The 15,491-nt window shown below is 42.7% G+C and overlaps 1 protein-coding gene across 1 annotated transcript; it reads right to left on the reverse strand.

The window, feature by feature from the left end:
• Window positions 1-927: 927 nt before the first annotated feature.
• Window positions 928-2,620, reverse strand: LOC137517726 (formin-like protein 1). The gene is made up of 3 exons (XM_068234749.1): window positions 2,433-2,620; window positions 1,148-1,384; window positions 928-1,058 (listed from the first exon to the last, which is right to left on the reverse strand). Exons 1-3 carry the CDS (start codon window positions 2,587-2,589, stop codon window positions 976-978), a joined length of 477 nt encoding a protein of 158 aa, XP_068090850.1. The 5' UTR covers window positions 2,590-2,620; the 3' UTR covers window positions 928-975.
• Between the last annotated feature and the right edge of the window lie 12,871 nt (window positions 2,621-15,491).

The following is a 15,491-nucleotide window of genomic DNA, read 5'->3' on the forward strand; positions in this document are numbered from 1 at the left end:
AGTACTTTATTGTTCAAACAAAACAATTCAGACTGAGGTATGGCCACCAATAGATTAGTTCACATTGTGTAGGGCCACTTGTTTCCCCTAAATTTTTAAAAATTATTCACTATGTCCTTAGTTACACATTGACTATTGCAATATTATAATGCTGTCTGAGTGTGAAGTTCTCAGCCATCATTGTAGTTGGGCGCTTGGGACTGTGACCATGCCAATAGGTTATGTATAACAAGTTGACCACACACTGCAGAAAGCATTGGCCTGAAGGCCCACAAACAGTGAAATGGATGTAATTTAAAATCTGTCTCACTTTCATGCATATTGCCCATGTATGTTGCGTGAGAATACATGCACTGTTGGTGGGCCGTGTGGCGATGGAGTTGGAACTGTGCATTATGCTGGATACACACGTTGCTTTTGCGCGCTCGATTTTCCCGTCAAATTTTTTTAGGCAAACATTTCCAAGGAGGAAAATCAAGCGCTAAAACGCACCGTGTGTATCCAGCATTAGGTGTTTGGAGAAAGATAATTAGGACAGTAATGTAACCAGAATCTCCAAAACATGTGTAGTGAAGGAAGCCTAAGTTGTAGCAACTATAGACCAACAACACAATGCTAACCACAAGTGTACCATTTGAAACATATATTTGAAAATGATCGAGCAACATCAAACTATATACACAATATATACACGCAATAGACAATATACAAATATACACACAATATCAAAATATATACAACTATGTACACAATATACAAATATATACACACACAATATCAAAATATATACAACTATCTACATAATATACAAATATATACACACACGATATCAAAATATATACAAATATCTACATAAAAATATATACAAATATATATACACACACAATACAAAACTATCTACACACAATCTCAAACTATATACATCAGCTACACATAAAACCAATAAAACAAATTAAACAAATAAAATTATGTACATTACTCCGAGTCGGAGAGGGCCCCCTGCAAAGCAGCAGCCATTTGGGCCATTTGTCTGGCTATGGCTGCCAATTGGGAACGTCCTGTAAAAAAAAACACAACAAAACAAAAGTTAGGTTAAAAACAAGATGCATGGAAACTTTCTTGAAGTAATAAGAATGGTTACACTTACTCTGGCGTCTTCGGCCAGGTTGTTGGGCTGCAGGTGGGGCTGGGGGGCCTTCCGGGCCCACAAGATCCGGTGGGCCTCCCAGGGCTTCGCCCTCCAGAGCTGGGGGCCCAACATCAGGTGGGTCCTGGGATGGCCCACCTTCTTCACCCACATCCAACGGAGGGGGCTGGTCCGGAGCCTCGTCCGAGTCCTCATGTGCCGGGTCCCCGCGGTGTCGGCGGGGTGGCATTGGTGCTTCTATAGAGAGCAAAAGAAAAACATAGGTATTTAAGGCCCATGCTACATGAAAGGTGGTCATTTTTTTGGGGCCTAATGGTTACCTGCCATTATATAGTAGAGAGTCAGCAATACAGCCATTCAGAATGCTCCCTCCCTAATAGTGGCTCTGAAAGCAGACATGTGGCAGATATGTACATCTATTAGTAAGGATTCCATCAGCCTGTAGGTACCTTCTTGGATCATTAAGGGGGCTGTGACGGATGGTACTTAAGTGGTTCAGCCACTTAAGGGTGATCAGCACTGTTTCACACAACACAATTCGTATACCTCTGTATTGTGTAAAGAAGTATATTGCTAACTAGATGTAAGATTACACAATGCTTACCAAATGTACTATGACATTGTGCACAATCGATGTTGTATAACGCAAGTTGATTCAATGAATTACGTAGCCATTTCCCTTATCTTCATTTGAAATAGTTTGAGTGACAGAAACAGATTTCATCATCAGTGGGGCCCATTCCAATAATAAGCCATCAATCCAACCTTGCCTATAACGTTTGTCACTATTACTTTGCTTTATAAATGCACATGGATGTGTGTGAAATAATTTGTACATTCCCACGAACCAAGTTATGGTTTGACAATGATGGTGCAGAGAACACACCTGTAGTACTGGTGTATGGGCAATCACACAAACACTCGCTGCTATATCTGTAGTGCTATTTCATGGTTAAATGCAATGGTGTGTCCAAGGCATGAAGGGATCTGCTTGGCCTATAACGAATATTCACAATTTCTTACACAACAGTGTACCAAACATAGGTTTCTATATCACTGTAATGGTAATAGAGATGCATGCTCGTTCCTGTGCTCTAGGTAATGATCCCACATAAAACCTACTTAAGCTACCCCTGCAATATGCATTGAGGCTCCTTCAGTCCCCAATTTGGGCCACATAAACACAGAAAGCATGGCACACACTTACATAGGGACCTGTAAATTACATATTTAGCTTACCAGCGGCCAGCCATCATAATGCTGATCGTTCGTATACATTACTTACCAGGAACATGCTCCCGGCGGACCTCTCGGACGAAGCTCCGCTCACGACGCTTCATGTCGGACCACCTCCGCTGGATCTGGGTAATGCTGTGGTGGCCCTGGAAGTGCTGGCGGAGCTCACTCTGCAGCTCCTCCATCACACGCCTTTTGGCGTACATGTCCGCCAGCCCGTCATAGTTTGTACGGAGGAGTGTCTGTAAGAGAAACAAGATTGGGAAAAAATTATCTTTTCAAATGAAAGTATAGCTGAGATAGACATGTGTATGTACAGTGGGTAGCACACAAATAACCAACTATGCTGTGTTCCTTTTCACTTTCTGTGTGTGAAAGAGTGACATATGTGGTATTTTAAGTGGGTGACTCACTCCTGAGTCTGTAGTGACACTGATTGGATTGTTGTTAACTCTAATTTAATGTATTTTATTCAAACTCATTATCTGGATAGTAAGTAGTTAATATAACTTTGCTTGTTGCAGTGAGGCAACTCTCACTTGCTGTCTGAGTCTGAAATGAGTGAGCCACTTAACAAACAACAAATGTTTCAAGCACAGAATGACAACAAACACAGCATTGTTGTGTGTATGCTACACACTGTACATTACACATGTTTGACATGAGACTTTGGGGACCTTTATGTTGGCTATTGCAAATAATGTTAATTGATGAAGTTAATACATACATTTCCTACAATGTCATACCGTCTGTTTGAGAAAAGAGTGAAAGTTTGGTTAAGTTACACAAACATTACCCACACACAACCAATTCCTCATATTTGATTGAGGACCTTTTCTCAGTGTCAGCTTGCCAGTGATACAGTAACCAAGATAAGGAGTTCTGTTGGCTGCTGCTAGCGTGCCATTACCAGCGGACACACCCATTACATACAAACTATTACTGCCTAAAGAACACTTCACAAATCCCACCCAAGTCAGCAGTACAAGGAGGGTAGAGTCATCTGTCGCCACAGTATTACTACGATCAGCCTACTAGGCACAAACATCATTTACAACACAGAACCCCAAGGGAGAATAGGTTTGTGGTGGGGGTGCCCTCAGTGACTTAATAGCCTAAGTGACCTCAAGCCATTCTCACACAACCAAACATTCCTCTAAAGGTCGCTACAGGGGCATGAGTATTAATGGAATGGGTTAGAAACCCTTGCCTTCAGCAACTCCACATACCATGGTGTTGAAATTGTGTTGTCTGTGGCATTGACAAATGTTTCACCAAGTTGGTGACACAGCCTTACAGTGTGTGCCAAATACCCAGCTACATTGCCTTCGTGCATCAACAAGGTCAGCAGCTAATTAACCACTTCCCCCCCCCCCCCCCCCCCCGGTGTCGGTATTTATCTGCCCATTTTTCTATGCTTTCACTAACAGGGATGGCCAAATCCCTCATTCCCCCAGTCCCAGGTGCTCATGGGAACGCTCACATGCACACTGCCTGGTGAAATGGAGATCAATGAACGGGCAAAACTATTAACGGTCGTTGATATAACCCTTGCAATGATGCGCTGCTTCTATGAGAAGCAGTGCAATTATTGTGACCTTACAAATTTGGGCTCAGCATCGTACTACTTCCTGCAAGCGTACTTAAGAACGCTTGCAGGGCGCATCAACCAAAAGTTACTGTGGACATCTTGTGGGCAAATAGTCCAACCACACCCTAAAGCATTTTTCACATACCACTATTTTTTTGGGCCCACACAAACATTCCATAATTCCCGGCCACAGTTCCGCAAATGTTAGGATTTCAGATGAGCAAAGACAACAATAAAATATCTAAAATACCTTAGGGATTGAATGTGGCAAACTGGTCTGTCAAGAGGGGATAACACTGTTACTTTCCAAACTATGCACTTGGAATTATGGATGGAGGCCAAATGGGAAAACATTCTCCTTAATTAGCACATGCAATATTGGGATCAAAAAATGAGATCAAGACCCAAATATCATTGTTTTCTAGCCGGGACAAATGTGCACCTAAATTTCACGGTCTTTAAAGGGACTCCAAACAGGGCATAGCCTATGGAAACATGCAGCTAATTTGAAAGCTCTCTTTCTCCTCTTTGCAATTATATATAAACCAGCGCCCTACACCTTTTATTGTTGAGTAGTTTTGCTATTGTAATGTGCGCGGGCCACATTTTGTTTGCAAAGAGTGTGAAAAAAAAAGGGGTAGAATGTGGATTGAGCTGTCGGCAGAAAGAGTCAAACAATTACTTTACAATTCAACCCATCTTTCCATACTTCAATAGGATTACACACGGCGACATTTGTGGCTGAATGGAGCTGTTGACTTTCAGAAAATGTCGCCCTGTGTAATCCAAGATCACTATGGCAAGATGGGCATGATTGGAAAGCTATCTTTCGGCGCTTTCATACAACACCTAATTTGTCATTATACGCCTTTTATTTGTCTCGATATTTGCAAGCCAAATTGTTGCCGCGGCAATTACAATCATGAACATAGCAAAACTGAAAAGGCATAGGGCGGCGGTATATATATAATTTGAATGAGGAGAAAGAGCTTTACATGATATTCATCTTTCCAGAGGTTATGCACTGCTCACAGTCCCTTTAAATACAGTACCACGCTTGTTTTAACTACTATATTTGGCCTAATCAGGCCAAAACTATTGGAACACACATTTTGGGCAAATTCCCCATTACAAGATATGAAAATAAGCAAACAACAATTGCCATAATGTCACACCTCCAAAAACATGCTTTTGTGTGTGGCAAACAAAGATTGAGTTCATTTAATTGCAAAAAGTAAAGCTAACGTTCTAAACAATTGAATGGAAGTAGCACAGAAAGGTGAAAAATGCTCTGTTGCTCAAGGGGTAACATCACTCATGGGAACAAACCATTTCACAAAGGACAAACCATTAACCACTGCCACATAATTAGCCTTACAATACAACACTTTTCCATCCCAAAAATATACTGTGCACTGGCCCTTTAAGTACTACAAATAATTAAAAGAAGCTTCTGCTTCCCCAATGCCACATAACAGCACCAGACATTTTCCAGCATTACCACATGACAACTTAATAACCCAACACATTTATAATACTGTCCAAAAAAACATGCGGCAGAAATTGACACTGATCAAAATGTATAATGTAGACAGTCAATATCAGAACTCAGATCTACAGACATGTCAACATTTACAAAAACTACAGTCTGTGATAGAGCCAGGTTGGAACCACACCCTGATATACAGTAATGAAGAAACAAAACAACAAACAACTACATACAGACATATATACATACAGGCAAGACAACAGATACATGTAATACACAGGCACAAACTCAGATACTTACGGTGGCCAAATAAACGCGCTCACGCCTGGTGAAGTGCTGCACCATGTTGCCTCTTCAGTCTGCTTCCCTCTCACCAGATGAGTCACTTCCTGTCACTTCCTGTTTCCTAAGGGCGCCAACGCGCGCGTACCACGTAGCGCGCTATGCACATGTCATTGAACGCCGCGCGCACACGGTGCCTTGCGGCGTGCGCGCATACCACCTTGCGCTATACGCGCATAGGACTCTGCGCTATACGCGCATATTGCACACAACACAGGAGAGGCTGAAGTAAAATTTAAAGGGGAACTTCAGCCTAAACAAACATACTGTCATTCAGTTACATTAGTTAAGTTAATTAGAATAGATGGGTAATATAATTTTTTAGCCACCCTGTTTTAAAAGAACAGGCAAATGTTTGTGATTCATGGGGGCTGGCATCTTTGTCATGGGGGCACCCATCTTTTTGGTTGAAAGGAGGTGACAAGGAGCAGGAGACACAGTTCCAACTGTCCTGTGTCCTGATTACCCCTCCCAGCTGCACACGCTAGGCTGCAAATGTCAAATTTGAAATGTAAAAAAAAAAACAGATAAACCACATCTGAAATCCCATCATGCTTTGCGCAGCATTAGGGGAAAATAGCACGGGCAGTTTTCTTCTGTGCAGCTAAAAATGAGGCTTGGATAAGAGAAACAATGTTCTGATGGTGTGAAACTGGTAAGGACACACCAGCCCTTTTCAGTGCTGAGGAGTAGATTTTTTGTCCGGAGGTTCACTTTAAAGTTAAACATACAGAGCTAATAATTAGCTACTTAGGGCCCATTTAGGCTGCTTGCACCCAGGGACGTTACTGGCACACGTTAGGGCAACCTGTAAGTAAGGCACAACAATGTAACACGTGGCCTGTTCACACTGGCCACGTTGCATTACATGTAAGTCTGCACGTTGTAGTTAAAGTGCTGCCTGCAACGGCATTTTTCCGGCCGCAAAATGCATTGGCAGCTGCCTTTGCCGATAACTATTGTGAGCAGATTCAATCCCAGTGAGCACACAGTTGGACAGTGTCCAACTGTGCGATCAGTGTTATTTTTTCTGGTGGTAATAGTTTGTGCAAAAGGCACCTGGCAATCCATTTGGCGACAGAAATGATTTTGTGGGCGTCTATTGCGGCGTGCGTGATTTGTATGTGGATCGGCTGCGGCCAGGGAGCGCAACGCTAGTGGCGGTCATTCCAATACAGGTAGCCATCACCTGAGACTGCCCAATGGTCACATGCAATGGCATGCAGTGTGCAAATGACATACATTATGCAGTAATTTGTGCCAAATACACGTGTAGGCCACAATATACATGGACAACAGCATTGCAAGCCTATGTCCAGCGTACTATTGATAGGCCAAAGATTTACTCTACGCTGCAACAAAGGGAGCCAACAAATAAAAACAAATTTTAAAAAAAAAATCACTCAAAAAACTCTACAATGACTCTTCCACGCACTACATTGCCAGCCTCATCTGGCTCCTCCTCCTCATCTGGCTCCTCGTCCTCAAAGTCATCGGATTGCACTGATAAGGGTGTGTGTGGAAGCCTGTAGCCAGGGAGGTTTTGCTTAATGCAAATGTTATGTAACACACAGCAGGCCACTATAATGTCAATGACCTTCTGTGGTTTGTATAACAACGCACCTCCACTGTTGTCAATGCAGCGGAAACGCGTTTTTAAGTGCCCAAAACAACGCTCTATAACAGAACGGGTACGCACATGTGCTCTGTTATAGGCCTCTTCCGCATTATTGCTTGGATGGCCAAGAGGTGTCAGAAGCCAGGGCATGCCACTTTGACTGCATCCCATTGGGCACGGGACCGAGGAAAGTGGATAAACTCTCTGCTTATCCGCCGCATGCCTATCAGGAACTGGGATATAATCCTGCTCATGGTGGACTGGGACACCCCACAGGCAAAGCCACCCAGCCGTTGAAAGCTCCCATTGGCCAGGAACTGCAGGCAGGCAAACAACTTAGTTTGCCCACTCACAGCATGACTTCGAGATGTTAATGGCCTGAGATAGGTCTCCAAACGAGCATACAGCTCATCAAAGGCTGCCCTGTTCAGCCTTGTCAGCCTCAGCAGTTCTCTGTCTGAAAGCAACGCAACATCAATGCGTTCCGGGATGAGACGTGGAATCCGTCTCCTGCGCAGATTATAGCGGCTCATGCGGTCAACAGCCCGAGCCTCGCTCAACCAACTAGCATAAGGCTCCATCTGCAAATGAAATTGGAAAGGAAATAACAATAACAACTTTGTACTAAGTAACACTGCACATACAGGACATTTTTGACCTACCAAGGCTCAAGGCATTCACACTAGCAGGGGCCCATGAGCAGAGGGACCCCTCAGGACATCATAGTCAACTCACTGCAAATCAGCATAAAAAGACACATTCATTCCAGTGTTGCCAACTCATCCCTTTAATTACTGACACATATGAATTATACAGGTTTTGGGGCTAGGTAGATGCAGTTAAGGCAATGATTCTGTGCAAATAGCCCCCGAACCTGTATAACTTAGAGTCAACTCACTGCAAATCAGCATAAAAAGACACATTCATTCCAGTGTTGCCAACTCATCCCTTTAATTACTGACACATATGAATTATACAGGTTTTGGGGCTAGGTAGATGCAGTTAAGGCAATGATTCTGTGCAAATAGCCCCCAAACCTGTATAACTTAGAGTCAACTCACTGCAAATCAGCATAAAAAGACACATTCATTCCAGTGTTGCCAACTCATCCCTTTAATTACTGACACATATGAATTATACAGGTTTTGGGGCTAGGTAGATGCAGTTAAGGCAATGATTCTGTGCAAATAGCCCCCGAACCTGTATAACTTAGAGTCAACTCACTGCAAATCAGCATAAAAAGACACATTCATTCCAGTGTTGCCAACTCATCCCTTTAATTACTGACACATATGAATTATACAGGTTTTGGGGCTAGGTAGATGCAGTTAAGGCAATGATTCTGTGCAAATAGCCCCCGAACCTGTATAACTTAGAGTCAACTCACTGCAAATCAGCATAAAAAGACACATTCATTCCAGTGTTGCCAACTCATCCCTTTAATTACTGACACATATGAATTATACAGGTTTTGGGGCTAGGTAGATGCAGTTAAGGCAATGATTCTGTGCAAATAGCCCCCGAACCTGTATAACTTAGAGTCAACTCACTGCAAATCAGCATAAAAAGACACATTCATTCCAGTGTTGCCAACTCATCCCTTTAATTACTGACACATATGAATTATACAGGTTTTGGGGCTAGGTAGATGCAGTTAAGGCAATGATTCTGTGCAAATAGCCCCCGAACCTGTATAACTTAGAGTCAACTCACTGCAAATCAGCATAAAAAGACACATACATTCACATTGACCACCTTGAAAAAAAATGGAAGGCACAACATCAAACAGCACTTACTTGCTCAATCACAAAATGATTCCTCACTGAATCCTCTCCTCATAAGCCAAACTTATAAAGGCCAAAAACACCTGTTAGATGTTAACTACATAATTGTATTAACATCATTAATTGATTGGGCATGCGCGGCGCCTACTGCCCATCGCGCGTAGTAGCAATGGCGCGCGCGCGCGCACCGCCGAACGCGCGAAGTCAACGCTGAAACAGATGTGATTTTATTTCTAAGTTCACTTCGCGTGATGTGGACGCAGTACGCGCGATCGGAGGCATGTTCACGCGGAAACATCTGCTTCGCGTGAAGCGCCGCGTTTGCGCGCGGAGCGAGGTGCGGTTCGCGCGCACGCCGGTACGCCCAAACTTTGCGCGCGAGGCCTCCTTTATCATGCCTAAAATGACTTTAGGCGTGAAGAGGGCCTTTTCACCATGGTGCTAACACTTTGCACTGCTTGGTGAATCGAGCCCAAGGTGTTTTTATATTTTAACTTTTTTATACTCTTAAGCGCCTGTGTTAATACAACATTGTAGTTACTTAAAGGACACCTAAAGCGAGATGTATATGGAAGCTGCCATATTTATTTTGCTTTTAAACAACGCAAAGTGTCTTGCTGTCCTGCTGATCCTATGCCTCTACTACTTTAAATCATAGACCCTGAACAAACATGCAGATCAGGTTCCTATGTGGATTGTTATGTCTTGTTTAAAGTGAATCTTAAAGAGAAAATATGCTGGTAAGATAAAAAAAATGTATCTTTACATTCTAAACTAAAGTAGAACTTTCCCATAATTAAAATAAGGACAAATGTAAGGCTAAAAATCCAGCTTCAAATATTAAATTGACTCACTGGAAGACTGGTTGGTTGTTTTTCAGCTCCCATACAGAGTAATGATGACAATTGAAAATAGACACGTGCAATGGACAGAGAAGACATGGGAGAATGTGTGTGAATAAAAGAACCAGGCAGGACAAATGTAGGATTGGTAGCTAAACCAGCTCTTTCAACATGGTCTACTCTGCTGTTATTCTGCAGGGAACCTAACCTGAAAGATATGTGGAGGCTGACATTTATGTCCTTTTAAACAATTAGCATTGCCTGACATTCTTCTCCTTTTCTCAGACAGATTATCAGGGGGCTCTGTGTGGCTGAAATTGTGGTGAAAACCTCACCCACAGTGTGATGTCAGCACCTAGGTACTCACATCACGCTGTGGGAACCTTGTTGCATTGTGGGAAATAACAGCTATTTTCAATTGCCAAAAAAGCAGCATCTCCTTCCACAGAGATCACCTGCCAACAGTATGTGATAAATTTCAGAATCTAAATTAGGTAGAGGAAAGATTTTACAATGGGCAATCACTGACTAAATAATTTATAGATAATTATTGTAAAAATTAAGCAGTTTTTTTCATTACAATATTTTCACTGCAGTTCCCCTTTAAGAATTGTGTGGCTGTGAACGGGAGAACCAAAGGTAGGGGACGCCATCGCTGGTGGACTAAAGTGCTCCATTGGGAAATGGGCACACCTTCACAAATTACATCAGGGACACCTTAGTCTACTTATTTACTGTATAATATATATATATATATATATATATATATATATATATATATATATATATATATATATATATATATGTATGTATGTATGTATGTATGTATGTATGTATGTATATATATATATATATATATATATATATATATATATATATATATATATATATATATATATATATATATATATATATATATATATGTATGTGTATATATACATATGTATGTATGTATGTATGTATATATATATATATATATATATATATATATATGTGTGTATTATGTGTATATGTGTATATGTATATGTGTATATATATGTGTATATGTATATGTGTGTATATATATGTGTATATGTGTATATGTATATGTGTGTATATATATATATATATATATATATATATATATATATATATATATATATATAGAAGAAGAAACGAGGAGTTGCAGCACACGGCTCTTTATTGAGCAAAAAGATATACAGGCAGACGTTTCGGTTGTCCACAACCTTCCTCAATGCCACTTGGAATCACTTGTGTGAGCTGCTGATCCCCCTTGGACTCTATATATATATATATATATATATATATATATATATATATATGTGTGTATATATGTGTGTATATATATATGTGTGTATATATATATGTGTATATATATATATATGTGTATATATATATATATGTATATATGTATATATATGTATATATGTATATATATATGTATATATATATATATATATATATATATATATATATATATATATATATATATATATATATATAGACACTTGGTCACAGAAGGGATACAGCAGCTGGGGATATGGACGCTCCACTGCACACTCTGCAATGACCAAATAAAAACTGAGATTTTATGTAACCATAAAGAAACTAGTAAGTAATGAAATCAGGAATCAATAAAAAAAAAAATATACAAGGTGCAAACAAGCTAATTAACCATGCATCTTGAAGGTAGCAAAATACATATACTTTATTTAAGAAAATTGTAAACACGTGATCATATAAAATACTGAGCTCCCTGCAGAGGAAGTGATCTGCATTAACAACATATCAAAATATTATAGGGCAATAAAGTATAGATGAGGGATTTACTAGAACATTCACAGCAGTTATCTGGTGCATCAAAAATACTTCAAAATACAACTAATCCAGCCAGAAGAAACAATTCAATGTCTAGAACTGCAATGCAAACACTACAGGGATTTTCTTTGTGCATCAAAGATCTTGAAAGTCATACTGCTCAATGGAAGTTCACTCAGGGATACCCCAGAATTCCCAGAGTCAGATAATGCAAGATAGTTTTTTTAATTAAAATAGATGTGGCCATACACAGTCCACACACACACACACACACACACACACACACACAGACACACACATACGGGATCCGTTGAAAAGGGCGCCCGAGCTGCATGTATGAAAAGGGCGCCTCCATAGACATTAATGTTATTTCTGCAAATATCGGCTACAAGACGGTGAAAAGGGCACCCGAGTTTTGATATAGGCTACAAGTGGGCGCTCCTTGGTAGCCCATATTTTATTTGGCTACTTTTGGCTACAGTAGGGCACCCCTTTGTAGCCTATATTTTTTATTCGGCTACAAGGTTTTTGATTCTGCTACAAAAGGGCGCCCTTTTATAGCCAAGATTTTTGATTTGGAGATGCAAAGGGGGGGGGGGGGGGTTAGGATTGGACATCACAAGTGGGGGGGGGGGGGTTTAGGGTTAGGCATCACTAGGGGGGCTTAGGGTTAGGCACACCAGGGGGACATAGGGTTTGTCACCTCCAGGAGAGTCTTAGGGTTAGACACCACCTTGGGGTCTTAGGGTTAGACACCACCAGGGGAGACTTAGGGTTAGGCACCACCAGGGGAGTCTTAGGGTTAGGCACCACCAGAAGAGTCTTAGAGCTAGGCACCACCAGGGGAGTCTTAGCGTTAGGCACCACCTGGGGGGTCTTAAGGTTAGGTACCACCTGGGGGGTCTTAGGGTTAGGCACCACCTGGAGGGTCTTAGGGTTAGGCACCACCTGGGGGTCTTAGGGTTAGGCAGCACCAAGGGGGGGGGGTTAGGGCTAGGGGAGGGTTCTGTGTGAGAGTAGGTTGAAGTTAGGTCATAGTAATCATCAGGGGCTCTCTTAGGTTTAGGCACCGCCAGGGAGGGATTAGGGTTAGGCACCACCAGGGAGGGGTTAGGGTAGCACCACCAGGGGGTAGTTTTAGGCACCATCAGGGGAGAGTTCTGTGTGAGAGTAGAGAGAAGTTAGGTCATAGTAATCACTTTTCTCAGCTATATCTAGAGCCCTTTTATAGCCCTACAAATTTTGCCTATTACAGCAGCCTTTTTATAAACTAAAACTAGCTTTTTCGGCTACAGCAGGAGCCCTTTGTAACCGAATTTGGCGTATATGGGCTACAACAGGCGCCCTTTGTAGCCGAATTTGATATATATGGGCTACACCAGATGCCCTTTGTAGCCGAATTTGGCATATATGGGCTACACCAGGCGCCCTTTGTAGCCAAATTTGGAATATATGGGCTACACCAGGCACCCTTTGTAGCCGAAGTTGGTATATGGGCTACACCAGGCGCCCTTTTGTAGCCGAATTTGGCATATATGGGCTACACCAGGCGCCCTTTTTTCCAGACGCCCTTTTCAAATAGACACACACACATACACACACGCACGCACGCACGCACGCACGCACACACATACACAGACACACACACAGACACACACGAACACACAGACACACACACAGACACATATACAACACACACACATACACGCTTATTCAAGGTCTATTGCTAAAAGCAGGCAGAAGATCAGCAGGACATCCACGCAATTTGTATTGTTCAAATGGAAACAAATATGTCTGCCTCCATTTCGTTCTTCTTCTTTCTTGTGGCTCATACACATGGGGCACAACTGTCGCCACAAACACGTGGCACGCGCATGTTGCGGCGACAGGTCCCCCGTGTGTAAGAGGCACGCGCCATGAACCGTCGCCAGTCAGAGCTGTCGCCAGGCGATTGACGTGGCAACTTCGCCGCAACTGTCGCTAGTCCGCCACGCATACTGCGTGTGTATGCGGACTAGCGACAGCAGCCCATACTCCATGAACGGAGCTTTTGGCGGGGGGAGGAACCTGCGGGGGCAGCCGCCGCCGCATCTCTGTCCCTCTGTGTTCCGTGTGTACGGCTGCTGCACAGAGGGACCTGGCCTTTTTTTTGTCTCTTGTGAGACATCTGTGCCTCGTGTGTATGAGGCTTAGTACACAGGTACAAGGACTGTTGCCTTGTGAGGATTGGGACCCAATCCCTTTGGCTACAGTGAAGGGCAGAGGCTGTATCGAAGCATCACTAGCCTGTAGGTTAGCATTCTGTTGCTTTGTGTTTGAGGGGCGGAGGGGGGGAATGGAGAAGGGCACAGGGACCATCACAGAGGAGGCGGATTGACTGGGGAAAGCAATGGCTCTGGCTGATCTGAGTTGATCTGCCACGCTAGATTCTTGGCAGAGATGGCTACCAACCTGATTCAACTCTTATTGGAACTGAATAGTATAATACTAAGACCAAGAAGTTCCCCCCAAATAGCACCACATGAAAACTACACAGCTGCAAGTTCCAAATCGTGCAAGCACAGCAAAAGCAAGCACTCGTCCATAATTCATAAAAGGGTTGCGCTGATGTTGTATTCTTTTACTATTTATTATTTTAATATATGGTTTTCATAGAAGCCTATAAATGAAAATACTGTATGTGGAAGACATAGGCAAATGCAGGGAGGGATTACAGCAGACTCCCCCCTTAGACCAGGGCAGTTGCTGTGTCTGGGAACAGGCACAAGTTGAGACACTAGAAAATCTGCAGGTATCCTGCAGTTCACAGCACTGCACCCTTTCTTTCCCTGCTACAGATGACTTTGGATAGAGCAGCAGTGTACAGAGCATGGAGCAGCAATGTGTGTGCAGAGCATGGAGCGGCAGCGTGTGTACAGAGCATGGAGCAGCTGTGTGTACAGAACATGGAGCAGCAGCATGTGTACAGAGCATGGAGCAGCAGCGCGTGTACAGAGCATGGAGCAGCTGTGTGTACAGAACATGGAGCAGCAGCATGTGTACAGAGCATGGAGCAGCAGCGCGTGTACAGAGCATGGAGCAGCAGCATGTGTACAGATCATGGAGCAGCAGCGTGTGTACAGAGCATGGAGCAGCAGTGTGTGTAAAGAGCATGGAGCAGCAGTGTGTGTAAAGAGCATGGAGCAGCAGTGTGTGTAAAGAGCATGGAGCAGCTCTGGGGAACTTAACAGAGTCAGGTATGAGCACAGCCCTGTGCCTTGCTGTGTGAATTCGGCACTTTCCCCTTATTTAGCAATGTCAGCTTTCCTCATGATTATCTGTACCCAAAGTGCTCCTGATCGATCCCGTTGTCAATCAGGAGCAGATCGGACATTTAGGAAATAATTGTCAGATCCTGTCAGTCTGACGGGAAATTGCATTATGTGTACTCAGCATGATGTCCTACCATATTATACTGTATTGTGCATGGCTGAGGGAGACCTTTCAGGAATCCCCCTTGAAAATCCTGGGTTTACCCCTGTAAGACATAGTTTACCTGCCATTAGAAGGGACAGGTGTAGGCTACTGGTCTTCAGATACTGTAAATATTCAAGGTCTCAGAAAATCTCTCAGCACCGTGAGAGA

Source organism: Hyperolius riggenbachi, chromosome 5, assembly GCF_040937935.1.
Source record: "Hyperolius riggenbachi isolate aHypRig1 chromosome 5, aHypRig1.pri, whole genome shotgun sequence".
Classification (NCBI taxonomy): domain Eukaryota; kingdom Metazoa; phylum Chordata; class Amphibia; order Anura; family Hyperoliidae; genus Hyperolius; species Hyperolius riggenbachi.

Coding starts and splice junctions, on each gene's coding strand:
- LOC137517726 (XM_068234749.1), bottom strand. CDS start 2,589: ATGTACGCCAAAAGGCGTGTGATGGAGGAGCTGCAGAGTGAGCTCCGC. Junction 1,385..2,432: donor CCGCCGGGAGCATGTTCCTG/GTAAGTAATGTA, acceptor TGCTCTCTATAG/AAGCACCAATGCCACCCCGC. Junction 1,059..1,147: donor ACCTGGCCGAAGACGCCAGA/GTAAGTGTAACC, acceptor TTTTTTTTACAG/GACGTTCCCAATTGGCAGCC.